This window comes from Enhydra lutris, unplaced genomic scaffold (assembly GCF_002288905.1).
Source record: "Enhydra lutris kenyoni isolate GAN:26980312 unplaced genomic scaffold, ASM228890v2 scaffoldscaffold62, whole genome shotgun sequence".
Classification (NCBI taxonomy): Eukaryota; Metazoa; Chordata; class Mammalia; order Carnivora; family Mustelidae; genus Enhydra; species Enhydra lutris.
Window position 1 is genome coordinate 2,190,849 of NW_019154146.1, and position 17,413 is coordinate 2,208,261.

At 59.2% G+C, this 17,413-nt stretch overlaps 1 protein-coding gene across 1 annotated transcript; it reads left to right on the forward strand.

Annotated features, from left to right (window-relative positions):
* The first annotated feature begins 226 nt into the window (after positions 1-226).
* LOC111158752 (unc-93 homolog A) lies at positions 227-17,049 on the forward strand. Its single transcript, XM_022521004.1, has 8 exons — positions 227-313; positions 3,646-3,827; positions 4,825-5,054; positions 6,614-6,739; positions 8,184-8,395; positions 10,040-10,175; positions 11,169-11,300; positions 16,784-17,049. Exons 1-8 carry the CDS (start codon positions 227-229, stop codon positions 17,047-17,049), a joined length of 1,371 nt encoding a protein of 456 aa, XP_022376712.1.
* The last annotated feature ends 364 nt before the right edge of the window (positions 17,050-17,413 follow it).

A 17,413-nucleotide genomic window follows, 5' to 3' on the forward strand; every position in this document is an offset into this window, starting at 1 on the left:
CTCACAGAGATGATGAGTGACTAACACCCCCCACGGCGCTCCCCGGCCTCTGCAATAACTAAGTCCATTGACTCACCAGGACCTCGCTGACCTGCACGCCTCGCTCAGAGGACAGAGAGAGGGAACGGGGCTTCTGGTACAGACGGCGTCCCTGCTCTCCGGCCGGTGTCTTTCAGGGACGACGCGTGTGCGTGCCCACGGATGGTTGTCACTGTGAATCCGCACGATGGAAAGAAGCCTGAGGAATGTCCTCGTGGTGTCTTTCGGGTTTCTGCTTCTCTTCACAGCCTACGGAGGCCTGCAGAGCCTACAGGTAAGGACGCTTGCGAGGACACTTGCGAGCGAGCGTCTGTCTCTTGGCCTCCAAGAAGCCCCACGGCCGCGGAAGACGGGAACCGAGCATTTCTCCTGCACCCCCTCGCTCCCACTCCCTCTCCCGCGGCGGTTCCCACGCGCGAGCGAGCACGGCCCCCTCCCCAACCCCGGCAGGACCACAGGGCGGGGAGTGTGCAGGTCAGGGAGTGTGCGCTTGACCCTTGGACTGGGGTGTGGGTCTTGGGTTAGTGTTGAGATAAGATATTCTTTGCCTTTGGATAGTTAAAGGGAGAGACACAGGTTGAGTCTTGGTGAATTCTATGGTTTCACAACTTTGGCTTTGTGGCTGGGGTAGTAATGGGAATTTTTCAGGTTTCACTAAACTCTAGATTCTAAGCCTGGTTAGGCAATATGGTGAATTTGGACAAAGTTTGGACAAATTCGTCTCTGTAAGTCTGTCCCCCACAGCAGTCTTTCTCCCTCGAGCCTCTCTAACAGCTGTGGCAGGGGCCGTGTGTGCCGGGAGTAGTTTTGCTGTATGTTTCCCCAAATAGGTGTTTTGTTTTGTTTTGTCTTGTTTTTTTGAAGTGTAGTTGGCACAGTGGCCGCAGTTCAGGGAGAGCAGATGGCCCCGTTCCCCGCACACCCAAGTCCTCCCCGGTCTGCCCGTGATCACGGTCAGTGCTGAGGAGACCCCCTCTTCCTGGGAAGAGCAGAGATGTTAGGGGACCAGACCTCCAGCTCTAGCGTGGGGCAGTCCGCCCTGCCCACCTCTCTGCCTTCTATCCCAGCCCTAACCCACCATATTTCCTTGCGTGCTGATCTTGAATACGTAACCGTGGTTTAACGGGGACCATTGTCTCCACCAGTCTGGAGTGGCCTACTGGTGAGGGAATGAGATGACACGGACAGATGTGACCTTAGGCATGGCTGCGTCCCCACGATGTTGGAGGCTCCTGCCTGTCCCTGTCATTTCCTTTGGCTCTCATCTGGTCAAGTTCATTCTTAGGCCTCCAGGGGTGGCACAGATGGTCCCAGGCATCCCCACAGGTCCCAGACATCCCCGATCCGAACTCCCGCCAGGACCCAGGCGCACACCTATACAGCCTCCCCCTGTAGCAGCTGTGCCCTCTCCCTCCTGTGGCTAATGGTCACCTGCAAGTCACTGGGCTCTCCCCTTGGATGTCACCCCCTTCGCCCCTTTCCCTGCTCCCTGGGACTGAACTCTGGAAGGGGCACACCTGTGTGTGTTCCCCCGATGCTGTGGCAGGCCCCGCAGTATGCCCGTGATTCCGCGACGCTGGAAGGACGGTCACTGCTCCACGACCTTGTCCCCCTGACTGAGACAGTGCTCGACACACAGGAGGCAGTCGATGGCTAACCCAGGGCCTGAAGGCAGCGCTGCATCTAATCTCCAGCTTCTCCTGGAGAGAGGCTCCTCCTGCCCCAGGCTCTCCGTGGGCTTGAAGATCCGACCCCTTCCCCCGGCCGGAGCCGGCACCCCTCCCTCGGCAGCCCGGTAGGCTTCCCGGCCTCGTCTCCCCAGAGGAGCTTCACGGCTCTGGATAAAGCAGCACGATGTTCCCTGCTGCCTCTCAGCCTGGGACGAGCCCCAGGCAGCTCCTCTCCCGCAATTCCTGCCTCCCGCACCCCCTCCCCTCCTCCCATTACCCGCTCGTCCTCCCGATCCCCGTACGGTCTTCACGCCTTCTCGACGGTCTTCCGGCTGCCCTGGGCTAGCGCCCCTTGCAGGACTAGGGCCCGATTGCAATGGTCTGTTTGCTGGTGTCCCTGACCCCCGGCAGCTCGGGTCCACTCCTGGAAGGGCGGGGCTGCTGTAATTCCCTTTGGTTTCACTAGAGCAGGGCACAGGGCCTCTCCTGGCAAGTGCTTAAGGATGTATTTGCTGGGTGACTTGAGTGAACGTCCTACTTGCTCATGCGAGTGGGTCTTGCCTAATGCAGATCTCACAGGCACACATACCCATCCTCCCACAGTATTCTGGATTGTTCTGCACGCCCTGCTCTGCTGACATTTGCAGACACAGGGATCTCAACACCGGCATTCACATAGAAAAGAAGGTTGCTTTTAAAATTTGATTCCCACTTTGGCTACTGAAATATGTCTTCCTTTTCAGTGGTTTGCAGTCAGATTTGACTGTTCGTGACCAAGATACCTTTGCGGATTGCAGCAGCAGAGTGTGCGGACGAGAAATTCCAGGGCACAGAAAGGCTGCGTGCTTCCTTCTCACGAGCGTGCGGGGAGCCGAGCTCAGTAGCACTGGATTTCCTACATTTGTATTAAGGAAGCAAAAGGCTCAGGCTGAGCCATCTCCCCGACTCCACACAAGCGGGAATTTTCAGATAACCCCCACTTCAGAGCAAAGCGCTCAATTTCCATCTTCCAGCCAGATTTCAGAATTTTCGTGGCACCTGCTGTGGTTATGCTCAGTTCCAGTTAATCCACAAATACCATTATGTCCCTGCTTTGAGCAAGGCATCGGGAGAGATCCAGAAAGAGCAGAACATTTCCCGTGTTCAGGGATCATTGTCAGCGGGGGTGACATCGCGGGTCACCAGGTGGTGTGGGCTAGAGGTCAGGTGACATTCCAGCGCAGGATCGACGTGGAGGTCTCTGCGGATGGCGCTATTCAGGGGCCCTTGGAGACCCTTGATCTGCCCTTGAAGAATGGGAGCCCTTTGGAAAGTGAGAACAAGGAAGGTCCTACACGTTGAGGGGTGGGGCCGGAAAGGAAGCGAGGGAGAAGAGAGAACCTCGGAGTGGTGGGTGCTGGGCCGAGTCAGAGCTCAGCCCAAGGGTGCGGGTCCACAGTGAACGGAATGACAGTGAGGGAGTGCCGGGGGCTGCACCTGCCCAGTGCAGGGTCCCTTGTCGCAGAACATTGTCATGTCAGGGGTGGGGGGTGGCACAGCAGCTAGGAAGGAACGTGAAAGTCCGCCTGTCTAGCCGCACATATGAGGCTACAAGGAGACAACGTCCCCTTCCTTATCTCTCCCATGGGGAAAACAGCACCCATTTCTCAGCCTAAAAGGGGAGGCGTGCAAAGCTGTCCTACAGATAAAGCAGATGTCACAGAAGGTGTGAGGCCCTCTGCCGCACCACAACCCCAGCACTGTGGGCCCTGGGCTTTCCCCCTGCCCAACAGAGAGTTGGGACTGTGCTGGCTCCCCCAGCGCCGTACCTGTCAGCTGGGAGGGGCCGCCGGCCAGGGAAAGCCTGTTGCTGGTGGTCTCAGGAACCCAGTGCTGACCCAGCGCTCTTTCCTTTGGCTGCCGGCCCCTCTGACCAGGGTGGTTTTGTCCCCCGCAGAGCAGCCTATACAGCGAGGAAGGCCTGGGCGTGACGGCACTCAGCACGCTGTACGGCGGGGTGCTCCTGTCCTCCATGTTCCTCCCGCCGCTCCTGATTAAGAAGTTTGGCTGCAAGTGGACCATCGTCCTCTCCATGTGCTGCTACGTGGCCTTCTCCCTGGGCAACTTCTACGCCAGCTGGTACAGCCCGCACGCCTCCCGCACGCCTCCCACCCGGCTCCTGGGTCAGGCTTCAGGGTCAGCTGCTCGCGAGCCCTCAGCTGGCACCTGCCCGAGGATGCCCCGTTGCCTCCCCTGTAACATGAGCGCCACTTCCTGACTTTCCTCTCTGCTTCTGGACAGGATAACGTGGAGGCTTTCTTCCCATTTTTTTCGATGTCTCTGTCCCTTTGGTCGGGCCCATCTTCTCCCCCCAGTTCCCAGCCCTGACCTTCCCTCAGGTCTGTTGTGGGCCTAGAGCTCCCCTCCCTGCACCAGGGCACTTCTGTGTCCCCAGCGATGAGAACTGGTCCCTGGCGTTCAGGGTGAATTTCGGGGGATTTAGCAGAATGTGACCGGTGGACCCAAACCATACCCTCCCCGCAACACAGAAAGTGGACGCAGCAGGGCTGCAGTTGGTGCAGGGGCCCAGCCTGGGCTCCGCCTACTCCCTGATGGAGGGGGTCCTCCGGGACCAAGCTCTACGAGCACTGGCCCCACGCGCTTATTCCCAAGAACACACCCGTCAAGCATCTCTTCGGAGAGATGGCCACTGTCATCTAGGACATGACGATTCCAGTGACTTCACAGTCTTCTCTTTCATCCTGCTGTAGTGGTTCCATATGGAGCCTTCAGTGAAGAGGGTAAACCAGCCAACCAGCCAGTCAGGGATTCAAAAAATCAGTCATTTTCGACATTAGCTGTTAGAGACTCAGCCTTACTTGTACCAGCTCATTGGTAGTTGCTTTCAAACGCAAGGAAGTTCCCTGGCAGTGAATTTCTCTCTTGCAAATGAACCTGAACCAGAAAGAGCAGTGGGTCTGGTCATTTCTCTGCGGGCGATGGATGGGGAACCCATTGATCTGGCTAATCCACAAGCATGGTAAAGCTTAGTGAGGACGAGGCATGGAGTCTCCTTCTCCACAGAGGCAGGGGAGAACGGAGGAGGAAGGGACACTGTCTGCCTTTTATCTCGCAGGTACACCTTGATTCCCACCTCCATAGTGCTGGGTCTCGGAGCAGCCCCACTGTGGTCCGCCCAGTGCACGTACCTCACCATCATGGGAAACACGCAAGCAGAGAAGGTGGGAAAAGTTGGCCGAGACGTGGTGAACCAGTATTTCGGCATCTTCTTTCTCATATTCCAGTCGTCCGGCGTGTGGGGCAACCTGATCTCCTCCCTGGTGTTTGGCCAGACGCCCACGCAAGGTAAAAGGGCACGGGGCTCAGTGATGGCCCCTGAGAGGGCCCCCCATCCCGCTCACACGCGTCTTTATTCCACGACAAGGGCAGGTGCACCGCCTGACATGGTTCTCGACCGCCTGGGCCCCAGCCTCTCCTGTGCCCAGCTCTTCTCCAGGACAGTCTGTGCAGCTCTGGGGGTCGGTCTTGTCCACAAATTCTCCAGCCTTGCTGGCCCTGCCCTCCCGGAGGCAGGGGGAACGCTTGCAGAACAGTGCCCGGGGGAAATGGAGGCCACTGCCAGTGGAACTTGGGTTCACGGAGTCATCACCGTCCTTTCAGACCAAGAACAGGCTCAACTGATTTACTGTCCCACTAAACCGCTCCACTGTCCAGTGTCTCAAATGTCCCACTAAGACCAGTTGTCTCTTGACTGATTCAACATTTGACGGCTGATGACTTAACTCACGTCTTGACCTGACCTTGGCCGGACATGACTATAACACGTGTATTTGTTTAATGTCCGCACCCTTTGATGTCTGAGGATTTAAACCGAGGGCAGAGGAAATAAATGTCACCAATTCTCACCCACAAACCTAATTCATGGGTTGGGGTGAGGGTCAGTCCTGACTCCTGACTCTTATCGGGACTACGCCTATCTCTGTCCTGGCCCTCCACCCTGCCATCCCCTATAAAGTCCCACCTTCGCAAAACTCCAAAATCCTCCTCCTGCTTCTCACGCGATGTTATCAGTTGCTAAGTGCGTCGGAAGAAGGGCCCTCAGGTGGATGGAGGCCCGCCTTTACTCATTGCTGACCTTGACAGACCCTAACAGGAACTGGGATTAAGCTCCAGTCTCTAACACGTGACTGGTACAAAATGGAGTGAACATCTTTACTTTTAAAGACACCAGACAAGCGAGCTTCATTCTCCAAGGGGTCTCCGGACCCAGACTCCAAGGAGTGAGGCATCCCCAGATCCCCCTGAGGCTTCTCAGCCTCCCTCCCACCCCCGCTCAGTCTCCGTGCTGCGGATCTCAGCAGCCAAGTTCTATGTGAGGAAATTTCTGCTATGACAAATGTTCTTTCTTGCACGGCGTCTCCCTGCTCTCTCCAGAGACTCTGATGGGGTCAGAGACTCGCGGAAGGTGCACCTTTTGTTCTTCTAGCAGATAGGAAATGTAACACTCAGAAGAGGCGGGCATCGACCTGCCCAAGGTCACGGAATGGCTACTGAGGAATCTCAGACAGGCCCAGCAGTTCCGTCCAACACCTGCTCTCACGTCAATGTACCTACTCCTTCTTGGTTAGGTTGGAAACGTTGAGCATTTTCATTATGTGCAGAAAGTCACACAAGCAGGCAGCCTTTATGGCACATGTGTCTGTGTAAAATCACACACACAGATGTGTGCCCGGAAGCAAGCGTGTTTGGAGGTACATGGTCAGACAAGCCCCTGACTTTGACCTATCGTGACTCTCGGCTACGGGGTGTCCGGGCTCCTGTTAGCTCTGTGCTTCTTTACTCGGGCCCCTTGTCCTATCGGTTCCCTGTGTTCTCACGTCACCTTTTTGCTTCCGATGGCACAGAGGCCATCCCCGAGGAGCAGCTCCTGTTCTGTGGGGCCAGTGACTGCCTGATGGCCACGGCGTCCACCAACAGCACGCAGCGTCCCTCGCAGACCCTCATCTACACGCTGCTTGGTATCTACACAGGTACGTGCTCACCGCGGGTGGAGTCCCTGCGGAACGAGTGTCTTCCCAAAGTGCAAATATTCCTGCAAAACGAGTTCAGCTGGGTCATCCGGTGTTCTTCAGATGGAATCAAAGACAGCGGAACAGGGCGGTCTAACAGTTCCCTACCACGATAGGATCGTTTTTCTTTTGCAAAGTTCAATACAGTAGCCAGTAGCCACAGGTGTTTATCTGTGGTTTTGTTAACCAAGTTAGAAAACCTGTTCCAAAGTCACAGGGACGAGGACAGTAGGTCTCGAGGACCAGCCCCGGCCACAGGAACGTGCTCTCTGCACCCCAGCCCCTGTGCGACATTCCCCTCCTCTGTGCGCCTCCACCGGCTCTGCCCACACCTCCGGAGAGGGCTGGTCTGTAAGCGCGGCGGGCTTGGGAGCGCCCAGCCAGCACGTCGTGGCAGGACTCACAGTGCCACATCAGGCTGGTGAGATGAAGCAAAGAGAAAAAAATAATTCAGGTCACCTTTAGAGGCTGACGGGTCTAAGCTATTAGACTGGAAATCGTGGCTGAAACTCGTTCCGAAGGGTTTTCACTGCCTTTCAGGGAAACGAGGAAGGCATCGGCTCTTGGAAGAACCCTCAGCTCCCCGGGCACTGAGTGCCATTGGTGTGGGGGAGAGGAGAAACCCGGGACAGGCACACAGGTGTCACAAAGCCAGGAAGGACTGAGGAGACTTCAGGGCAAAGAGGGAAAGGAAGAAACACCAGCCCTCGATCCACTTAACACCGGGGTGCGTGGTGCAGAAAGAGGGGCCGTCACGTCTGTGGGATTAGGTGGGCGCAGGTGTCCCTCTGGGGCGGACAGCTGTCAGCCCACTCACGTGGTTCAGAACGCGCCACGGTGAGAGGGAAAGCCCCCCGTCCCTCCTCCTCGCTACTCCCCCCGCAGACCACCCCTGTGGCCGGTAGTTCCTGGACACGAGTGGCAGGTGTGACCGCCACGTCACGCCCTTCCTCTCTGAACTCAGCGGCCCTGCACGGTGGATCGGTCTCGCCCAGCTGCCCCCCACGCAGATACCCCACCGCAGCGGGTAAATGAGGCACCTCCTATCGTCGGCATGTGTGTGGCACCCCCGGCGCTCGGGTCGCAGTTCCCCGCCTGAGGCCTGTGGGTGACCGTCACGCTCGGCAAACAATAGCCGCGGAGGACCCGCGGTCCCGAGAAGGGGGACTGTCCGTCGCTGGGAGCCGCCTGCGGGTGCGGACGAGGGGAACCGTGGCGGTGAGGGCCGCAGAGGACCCCGGCCTCGTGGGGTGTGCGGCGCAGGCCAGAGGCCCTGCTCAGGCTGGGCAGCCTCGTTTCCCTCAAACCAGGATCTGAACCCGATGCCCCAAAGGAGAGAGAAGGAGCGACCGGGAGACCCCGGCTCCTGAGAGCGCCCCAGACCTGCCCTCTGTGTCCCCTCCAGGCAGCGGCGTCCTGGCGGTCCTGCTCATAGCCGTGTTCCTCGAACCCATCAAGGACGCTCAGCAGGAAGGCAAAGGAGAGAAGAAATTACCTTTTTGGTTCACCCTCCTGTCGACCTTCAGGCTTCTTCGAGACAAGCGCCTTCGTCTGCTGGTGCTGCTGCCGGTGTACAGCGGGTTCGAGCAAGCCTTCCTCGCGGGCGACTACACCAGGGTACGTAGGAGCCCATCAGGATGCGCACCCCAGCACCCGCGTGTCTCAGGGCCCCCTGCCCGTGGGCCAAGTGGGGGGCGCAGCCTCTGGGGCCGGAGAGCAGGTTCAGGGTTTAGAAGCTCAGCGTCCAGTCTCTTCCCCGTTCCCCCTAGAGCTTGGCCTTGACTCCGGGGACTGGCTATCACTGGAGATGTGTCTTCAGGGCAAGGGCCCAAGCGCTCCGGGAGCCATCACGTAGAGCATGTCCTTGTGCCATGCCGGCCTGCCCACTGTGTGCACAGGGAAGGCCTCTTCAGGGGCAAGCCAGCAGAGACACCTGTCCCCCGGGGCTCCCCACCGTGTGGTGTCCTGTCCTGAAGATGGTCATGGGGTGCCCTGGGAGGGATGCCTCAGATGGGGGTAGTAGAGAACAGAGACACCTTCTTCTGAAAGTGCTGGTTGGGGCTGGGGAGCTGAGGGGCCGAGAGCCGGGAGCAAGGCCGCTCTTTGAGGGTTGCCTTTCCTTGACCAGAAAACTTCTCTTGCTTCGTGCCCATTGCAGTTTGCTCCCAGGTAGACGAGCCAATGTGCCAAGCTAGCCAGATGCCCAGTTAAATCCGAATTTCTGGTGAACCCAGCTCTTTCAGGACACATACACCCTGTGCAGGATGCGTGTGTCCTGGGTTCTCTCTGGCACCCCCTGCTCCAGGGACAGTCTTGATGGAGAGTCTTGGAGTTCCAAAGACTGAGGACAAAAATGACAGAACAGTCCTTTAGCACTTGGCCAAAGTCCTCCCGTGGGCCTTGCTGTTGGCCACGTGGCATGTGACTCAGCCACGGCCCCCACCGTCCCAAAGCAGCAGAGCTTCTGTCCAGCCCACTCATTTGTGCGTCTGTCCTGATTCTGCCTGGGGACAGTGGCGGCACGGGCTGTCCCGGGTCCATGCCGGGGTCGCTCAGTACCCAGGCCGTCGGGTGCAGGAACACTCCCTTCCTCCTGTCTGCACAGAGAGTCCCTTCGTTTCCTTCACATCTGCTGCTTTTCTATCGGAATTTTATTTGCGGAGCTGTTTCTGGGGCCCAGCACGGTGGACAGAAGGAGCCGAGGGCCCCACGTTGCCGGCCCCAGACAGGCCTAGCCTCCCCACTATCAGTGTCCTGCCCCAGAGGGGACATTTGTTCCCACCCGTGAACCTGCCATGATGCATCTTCATCGCCCACGTCAGGGGTCACTCCTGGTGCTTGCGTTCCCTGGGTATGGACACGTGCGTAAGGACACGTGTCCACCATCACGGTGTCACACGGGGAGGCTCTGCTGCCCCGAGAGTCCTCTGTGCTCCCCCCGTTCGTCCTGCCCAGCTCTGTCAGTGCGCGGTGAATGGAGCCAGAGCTGCCCAGATCCTCACGCAGCTCACAGGACCTCCGCAACACACGGTGAAGGATGTGTGGGGACGACCGGGTGCAGGGCCCGTCCTCGCTCGTTCCCACCCGGTTTGGGCATGTTGTCCTCCCCTGGCCGCCTCGAGGCCTAGATGAAGGTCCGGGCCAACCCAGCACGGCCGCTGTCCCACGGCAGAACTCGTGCCAGCACCACCCGCATCCCTGACCCAGACCCACCACCGCACCCCGCGCGGCCACGTAATGTGCCCTGTGCTTCCCCCGCAGTCCTACACCACCTGCGCCCTCGGGATCCAGTTTGTCGGGTATGTGATGATCTGCTTCTCGGCCACCAACGCACTGTGCTCCCTGCTGTACGGAAGGCTCTCCCAGCACACAGGCAGGATCGCGCTCTACGCGCTGGGTAGGCGGACCCGTGGCCCCTTGCGGGCGGCAGCGGCAGCGGGCAGGCAGGCGGAAGGGCACGCGGGGCTCAGCGAGGGGTGCGGGCTGAGTGTGCGCGGCCCTGTGGGAGGCTTCCCGTCCTCGCCCGTCAGGACAAGACTGTGCTCTAAGCGCACCTCACCCTCTGGTCTCTCAGAAGGGAAGATTCACAGCAGCATGGATAGCCGGGGCATTGACGAGACCACGACCAGGCCGCCCAGTCCAGGTCTCACGTGGCTGTGGCGGGGACACAGCAAAGAGGCCACAAACACTAGTCGACGCCCCACGGGGCCACGTCATCAGACTAGGTTTCTCCATTTCATCCTTCGGGTCGCCCTGGGGAGGGGACACTGCCCACTTTACAGATGAGGGAATTCAGGAACAAAGCAGGTAGTGAGCTGCCCCGGACCACACAGCCACGGCGAACGCGGCGAGTGTCTCCCTTTGACCCGTCGTCCTAGATGCCACAGTGCCCACAGGAATCACGAGGCCAGAACTCACGACACGGGTGTCAAGTCAGGAGGAGCGAGCCTGGGGGATTCTGCCCACCTCTCCATTCACATCCTCACCTGCTGGGGAGCCCAGCACCGTCCCCGCGCCCCCAGCACTCACCGCAAGTCCAGGGGTCAACGACTCCCCCTGCTGTCACTCTGGGGTCTCTTCGTCTGGAGCACAAGGAGACCCCCTGCAAGGTCCAGGGGCTCATGGCCCAGCCCCGCTGCCGGGGTTGGGGCGAAGGTGGGCAGAGCGGCCCCCCCACCCGGCGCGCAGCGGCGAGGGGCTGTGAAGGGCGCACTCCCGGGTCTGCCGGCGCGCTCGGTGTCAGCCTCCAGCGGCGGAGGGCGGTTGGGAGCGTTTCTGGGAACATTACTTACACGTTGAAGCGAACAAGAGGCTCCTTGAGCATTGCCTGGTCCGCACCTCCCCGGGGCTACGCTCACTTCCTGCCGGTGTCCGCCCTCTGCGCCCGCAGGTGCGGTGACCCACCTGTCCTGCATCGTTGCCCTCTTGCTGTGGAGACCTGACCCCCGCCAGCTGGCCGTGTTCTTCGTCTTCTCTGGGCTTTGGGGCGTGGCCGACGCCGTCTGGCAGACACAGAACAATGGTGAGTCTCCCCCCGGGGGTCCGTACCTGGGCCAGCGTGGGGGACACGTGGCAGGCGGGGGACCCACCCTCCCAGGGCCCCCTGGGGAGGCGGCACCTGCAGCGAGCCTAGAGCAGGAGGCAAACGGGACCAAGGGTGCTCTGGGCGCCGGCCTGGACTGGAGCATCTATTCAGGCCCAGGACGTGAAAGAGGGAAATGACCCACGGGACAGCTTTCTTCCCTAAGAATGGCGGTCCCCTCGTGGCTCTCCGTCTGGAGAGCGCCCCTGTGCAGTGACACGGCAGTGCTGGGTGCTGGAGCCATGGGGCTGGAGAGGCCTCCAGGCACCCTCGGCCCCGACGGGGAGAAAGCTGAGCGGAAGACGGGCAGGTCACTGTGATAGCTGCCAGGAGGGGCGCTGGGACCGGGCCGCAGTCTTTGGGGAACTGAGGGCCGGTCAGTGCGGCTTGTCTGGAGGTCAAGCCTGAGTCAGGGCCTGGCTGACTGTCCTGGGGCCGGGCTGCAGATGGGAGGCCGGGGAGCTGGGAGGAGGGCTGCAAGTCTGAGACCGCGGCGCAGAGTCTGGGTCGCCAGAGGCCACTTCCTGGCTTGTGGAGACGCCTTCTCCTCTCTCACTGTTCCTCACTTGGCGGGAGGGACACGGGAGCTCTCTGGAGACTTACAAGGACACAAATCCAACTCGTAAGGGCTCCCCCTTAAGACCTCGTCGCCCCCCAGAGGCCACACCTCCTAACACGGACACCTTGGGGTTAGGGTTCACCGTATGAATTTGGGGGACACAAGTGTTCTGGCCATAGCAGATGGGACATGCGGAGGGGACAGGCTGGGCCAGGTGCTGGGGGTGAGATGGAGAGGCTGGGGGCCTGATGGAGGCCCAGGCTGCCTGGGGAGGGGTCTCGATTTGCTCCCCGTTGGGACAATTAACAGAAAGGGTCCAGGTGGGAAACGGCAAGGTCAGCCCCTTCGGGTTATGGGGGGACAGGGAGCTGCTGCGTTCACTTGGGGAAGACAAACAGAGCGGCATCGAGGGGGACGTGGCGCGGAGCAGGAGGAGAGGGGAAGTGGGTGGAGCAGGAAGTGACAGGGCCAGCTCGGGGGAGGGGGACGCATGTGGCCTCGGGTGCGGCATCCCAGGATGGGGTATGAAGGGCAGACAAGCAGAGCAGAGAGAGGACGGTGCTGGGGGACGCAGCTCTAAGACGTGGTTGTGTGTAGGGCTCACCGCTCAGGCTCTGGGCAGGGAGCTGTGCGTGGAGGGCCGCCTGCGGGAGGGACGTCATGGTCACCACACAGCAGCGGTGGGTCCAGGCACACCAGCGGGAGACTGGAAGGCCCAGCGGCCATCGGAGCAGGGGCTGATGTGGGCAGCAGCAGCAGCCGTGTGGGTGGGGTGTCTGGGGGGTGCCTGTGTCAGCCGTGGGTCTTGCTCTCCGTGGTGAGATGAGCCGTGGCTGAGGGGTGTCGGAGACGCCACGAAGAGAGGCAGGGCGCAGGGGTGCGGCAGCATGCGTGTAAGGCCGGTGGCTGAGGGCTTCCATTCTGGGAGGTGAGTGAAAGTAAGAGCCCGCATTTCTCACAGGCCCATCTCCAGCCTGGACGGGCAGCCGGTGCCGGGCCCAGGGATTTGGCTCCGAGGAGAGCCTCTTCCCCTGGTGACATCACTGCCCGGCCCCAAGCCGGGAAACGCGTGGGGTCTAGAAAGTGGGTCAGGCCAATCCACAGACAACACAAGGGCAGGGGCCTGGCCGCTGCCCCTGCCTCCAGGGAGGAGCACACAGGACCTCGGTCACCGTGGCCTCGGTGTCCCCACGGTGGCCCCTTCCTTGCGAGCTGCGTTGTGGCCGGCTCACAGAACAGCTGGAAAAACGTCTTTGTACAAATCCGGTGCTGCGGGAGTCAGGGGTCCAGACTTCCCGGCCTCCCAACGGCCCCGTGGGTGCAGGTGTCTTTGCTAAACTCCCGAAGCCACTGACAAGCGCGTGTGAACTCCGGGCCGTGATCGGACGCGGTTGCAGCAGGGACGGACACTGTCACAGGCTGGGCTGGAGGGTCCCTGCAGAGACGTGCTGATTCCGTGAGGAATGGAAGATGGAAACACCCTTACTTTTTGGGCAGCCCAGAACTGTGAGCCGGGTCAGGCCACGTCCTCCGGGAACATCAGGAGAGAATTTCTCTGGGCCTCCGCGTGCAGGTGTGAGAGCCGCAGGGCGTTCCCGAGCGCACACGCACGCTGTCCTGCCTCCCACAGTGTCAGGCGATGCCTCCAAGCTCACGGGAGCTTTTCAAGTGTTTACACGTTACATGTCAGGCAGGGGACGGGGGGAGGGGGTCCCAGAACACCCCAGGCATAATCCTCTACATGTTCCGGACGACTGCCGTGGAAATGCTTGGCTTTCTTTTCCCGGAGACACAGGAATGGTGACGTCTTTCACCGTCCTTTTCTTGCCGAGGACGGAAGAGCCTGGCAGGTCGAGCCTTGTCAAGGTTGTGCAGACGGGGTTCGGTGAGGCCCGGCGAAGCCTGGGATGGTCCAGCACAGCGGGTGGCCTGAAGCCAGACCCCCTGGAATAGGGGCACAGATGTGAAAGGAGTTATTTCTGTCTTTTCGTGCAGACAAAAAGTCATTTTTTTCAAGGACACATCGGCTATTGGGGAAAATTGTTCTTGTCGTTGCTTGAGGATTTCTTCCGGAGTCTGAGCTCTCAGTCCTCCTCGCGGGGATGGGCACTTTCATCCCTGAGTCCCGCACGTGCTGACCGCGCCGGGCTCCCCGCGGACACGCGTCCCTGCAGCGCCCGTCCCCAGGTCCTAGTGTGCGCCCTCTGCCGCGCCCCACGAGAGCGCTCTGTTGGTTTTGGTTTCCTAAACAGCAGGTTGGTGTCTCCCCTCAGTCTCCCCGAACGCGTGTCTCTGGTCTGGGAGGATAGGCGAGGCGAGTCCTGCCCTTTCCTAATTCTTGAGCCTGAACTCGGTTCCATGCAACTTAGCCCTCCTCTCCGCCACGGCTTCTCTGTTTAAAACCTGACTCAGAGGCCGACCAGAGGCCCGAGCGCTCCCACGGGGCTCCAGGGCTCCTGCAGCCTTCGGGGCTGCCGATCTGGGCCGCGGACCCCCATCTATTCATTTGTTCCAACGGTTCAGCAAAGACGGCACCGTTGCCATAGCAACCCCTCCCTCCGCTGCCCGGTGTTTGAACCCCTCCCTCCGCTGCCCGGTGTTTGAGATTCAGAATTTCTGGTCTAAAAATACGCTTCTGCGGCATAAGCGGCCAGAGGGCTGTCTGTGTTGATTAACACAGAAAACGTGACCCCGTTACAGCCTCAGGTCACCGGCCCATCTTCTCCAAGCAAACAGGACGGCCCGATGGCACGTCCACACCCTCACACGTGGTCAGAGGTCAGCTTCTGGTCACTCCCACCCGTGCCTTCCTGGGGAGGACGAGGCAGGAGCAAGGCTTTTTTTCTTTTAAATAAACTTTTTATTTTAGAATAATTTGAGTTTACAGAAAAGTCGCAAAGACTGTACAGAATGTCCCCATATACCACTGCCTAACCATCCAACCCTTGATTTTGGCTCAGGTCGTGATCTCAAGGTCGTGAGATCAAGCCCCGCAAGGGGCTCTGCACTGGGTGTGGGGCCTGCTTGAGAGTCTCTCTCCCCATCCTCATCTGCCCCTTCCCCCCAAAAATGGTGAGGTTTCATTCCTTCTTGTGGCCGAATAACATTCCGTTGCGTATAAACACCCACATCGTCTTCACCCATGCAGCAGTCGCTGGATGCTGACTGCTACTGTAACTGGGCGATTGTAAATAATGTTGCTATAAACATAGGGGCGCATGTACCCTTAGTATTTCTGTATCTTTGGATAAATACCCAGTAGTGCAATTTCTGGGCCATAGGGCAGCTCTATTTTTAACGTCTAGAAGAACCTCCACCCTGCTCTCCAGAGCGTCTGCACCCGTCTGCATTCCCACCAGCAGTGCAGGAGCATTCGCTCTCTCCGCATCCTCGCCAACGCCTGTGGTTTCCTGCGGTGTTGGTTTTAGCCATTCTGGCAGGAGTGAGGTGGCGTCTCACTGTGGTTCTGATTGGCATTTCCAGCTGGTGGACATCTTTCCTGTACCTGCTGGCCGTCTGTACAAAGACAAATAAGAAACTTTAAAATAAGCTTAGGAGTCACTAAATCCCAGATTCTGTTACTAGACCCTCGTGGGTGTGCTTTCGTGAGAACGGGCACATCGCAGTCTCGGACAAGAAGAGCCCCTTCTTCTGAGCCTTCCAAACGGCCTCTTGTTTTCCAAGTGCATGAAGTCATTTATGATGTATATCCGATCTTGTGTCTCTCTGATGGCCTCATCCTCCTGGTTCCTCCCATGGTAGGTGAACAGCTGAGTAACCAAATGCCAACAAGGGCCTTGTCGGCGTTGACATTTCCAGGCAGGATTGTAGGAGACCTCGCTGCTGGCCTCAAACCAGGGCTGGAGAGGCTTCTCCTCCCTATGTCCCTCCCCTGCGAAATGTGGGGAGGAGGAAATGGGCAGAGGCAAGAACAGGAAGAGAGCTGGCAAAGGACTGTGCACTGACGTCCATTAGGGCCCTCCCTGCCACCACCGCCCATCCTGTAGGAAGGGCACGTCTCCGCTGAGCGCTTTCAGCGTCCATCAGCCACCCTACTCAGGTCGGGAGAGGGGCTTCTGGTCTCATCCAGGAACCTCCACCATTTTCCCATCCTGCAAACTGGAACAGCAGTAATTGACCTTCCTCTGGAAGCACTTATCAGACTACGGTCTCCTGCTCGGGCTGTCCACAGAGCGCAACGGGTGGACGGCTTACACAGCAGATGTTTTGTTTCTTACAGTTCTGGAGGCTGGAGGTCGGAGAGCCGGGTGCGGGCAGGCTGGCCCCTGCTGAGGCGTCTCCCCTTGTTGTGCAGACTGCGTCTTCTCCATGTGTCCCCACATGGTCGTCCCTATGTGCACATCTGTGTCCTGACCCCTGTCCCTATAAGGACACTAGTGGTGGGATGACGGCTCTCTCTAGTGACCTCGTTTACCTTCATCACCTCTTTATAGGCCCTGGCTCCAAACACAGTCACGTTCTGAGGTCCTGGTGTTCGGGCTGCCCGTGTGTCTTTGCTTTTAGACTCCAGTGAAGGGCCATGCCTCATTGACCCAGGTTGGGCCTCTGAGCCCTACTTTACTCTCCTGCGTACTCACCCACCGAGGGACAGGCTGGACGGGGCTCCCCCCAGGGCTCCCCCTGCACAAGTTCTGCATTTCTCTTATGTGCCCTGGTTCTTCACAGCTAAAGACTGTCTCCAGACTTCCCTAATCCCCAACGTAACGCAATTCTGTCTTTTTGAGAAGGAAACGTTCCTGATGTTGTTGACAGAATTGGGCAGCAGGAAAGCTGTCCTGTTTTCAGCAATAATGGGAAACTTTCAGGTTTCACAACCACGTGTTCATGCCGTGTCTCCCCACAGTGCTTTACGGCGTGCTGTTCGAGAAGGACAAGGAGGCCGCCTTCTCGAACTACCGCCTGTGGGAGGCCCTGGGCTTCACCGTCGCATTTGGGTACAGCACGTTCCTGTGTGTCAACGTCAAGCTCTACATCCTCCTGGGCGTCCTGAGCCTGGCCATGGTGGCGTACGGGACGGTGGAGTATCTGGAGGCCCAGAGCCTGGCCAGGCCAGCTGCCACAGAACAGAAAAAGCCAGCGGAGGAGGCGGTTATGGAGACGGCCATGTGACGGGGACGCACGCCCGCGTGCCTCTGGGCTTCTAGATGATTCTTCCCAGCGGCGTCAGCGGTTTCCAGCCGTCCTGAGCACATCACATAGTTACCTGCTTCTGTATGGTTTTTTTCTCTTCTGACAAGTTTGCAGCCCACCGTGTCTCCGGTGGGGATGGAGAGTGTGGGCGAAGGAATCCAATCCCTCAACGCCAGACGCAAGGGAGACGTCGTCGGCCAGCGGCACCGGGCTTGGGTAGATAGAGCCCCCAGCTCCCACCTGCTGTTGTGCCCACGGGCGCTGCTGTCCCTAAGAATCGGAAGGATGTGACGACAGTGCGTGTGACGCTATAGTCGTACCCACGGGTAACCCGAAGCGCAGG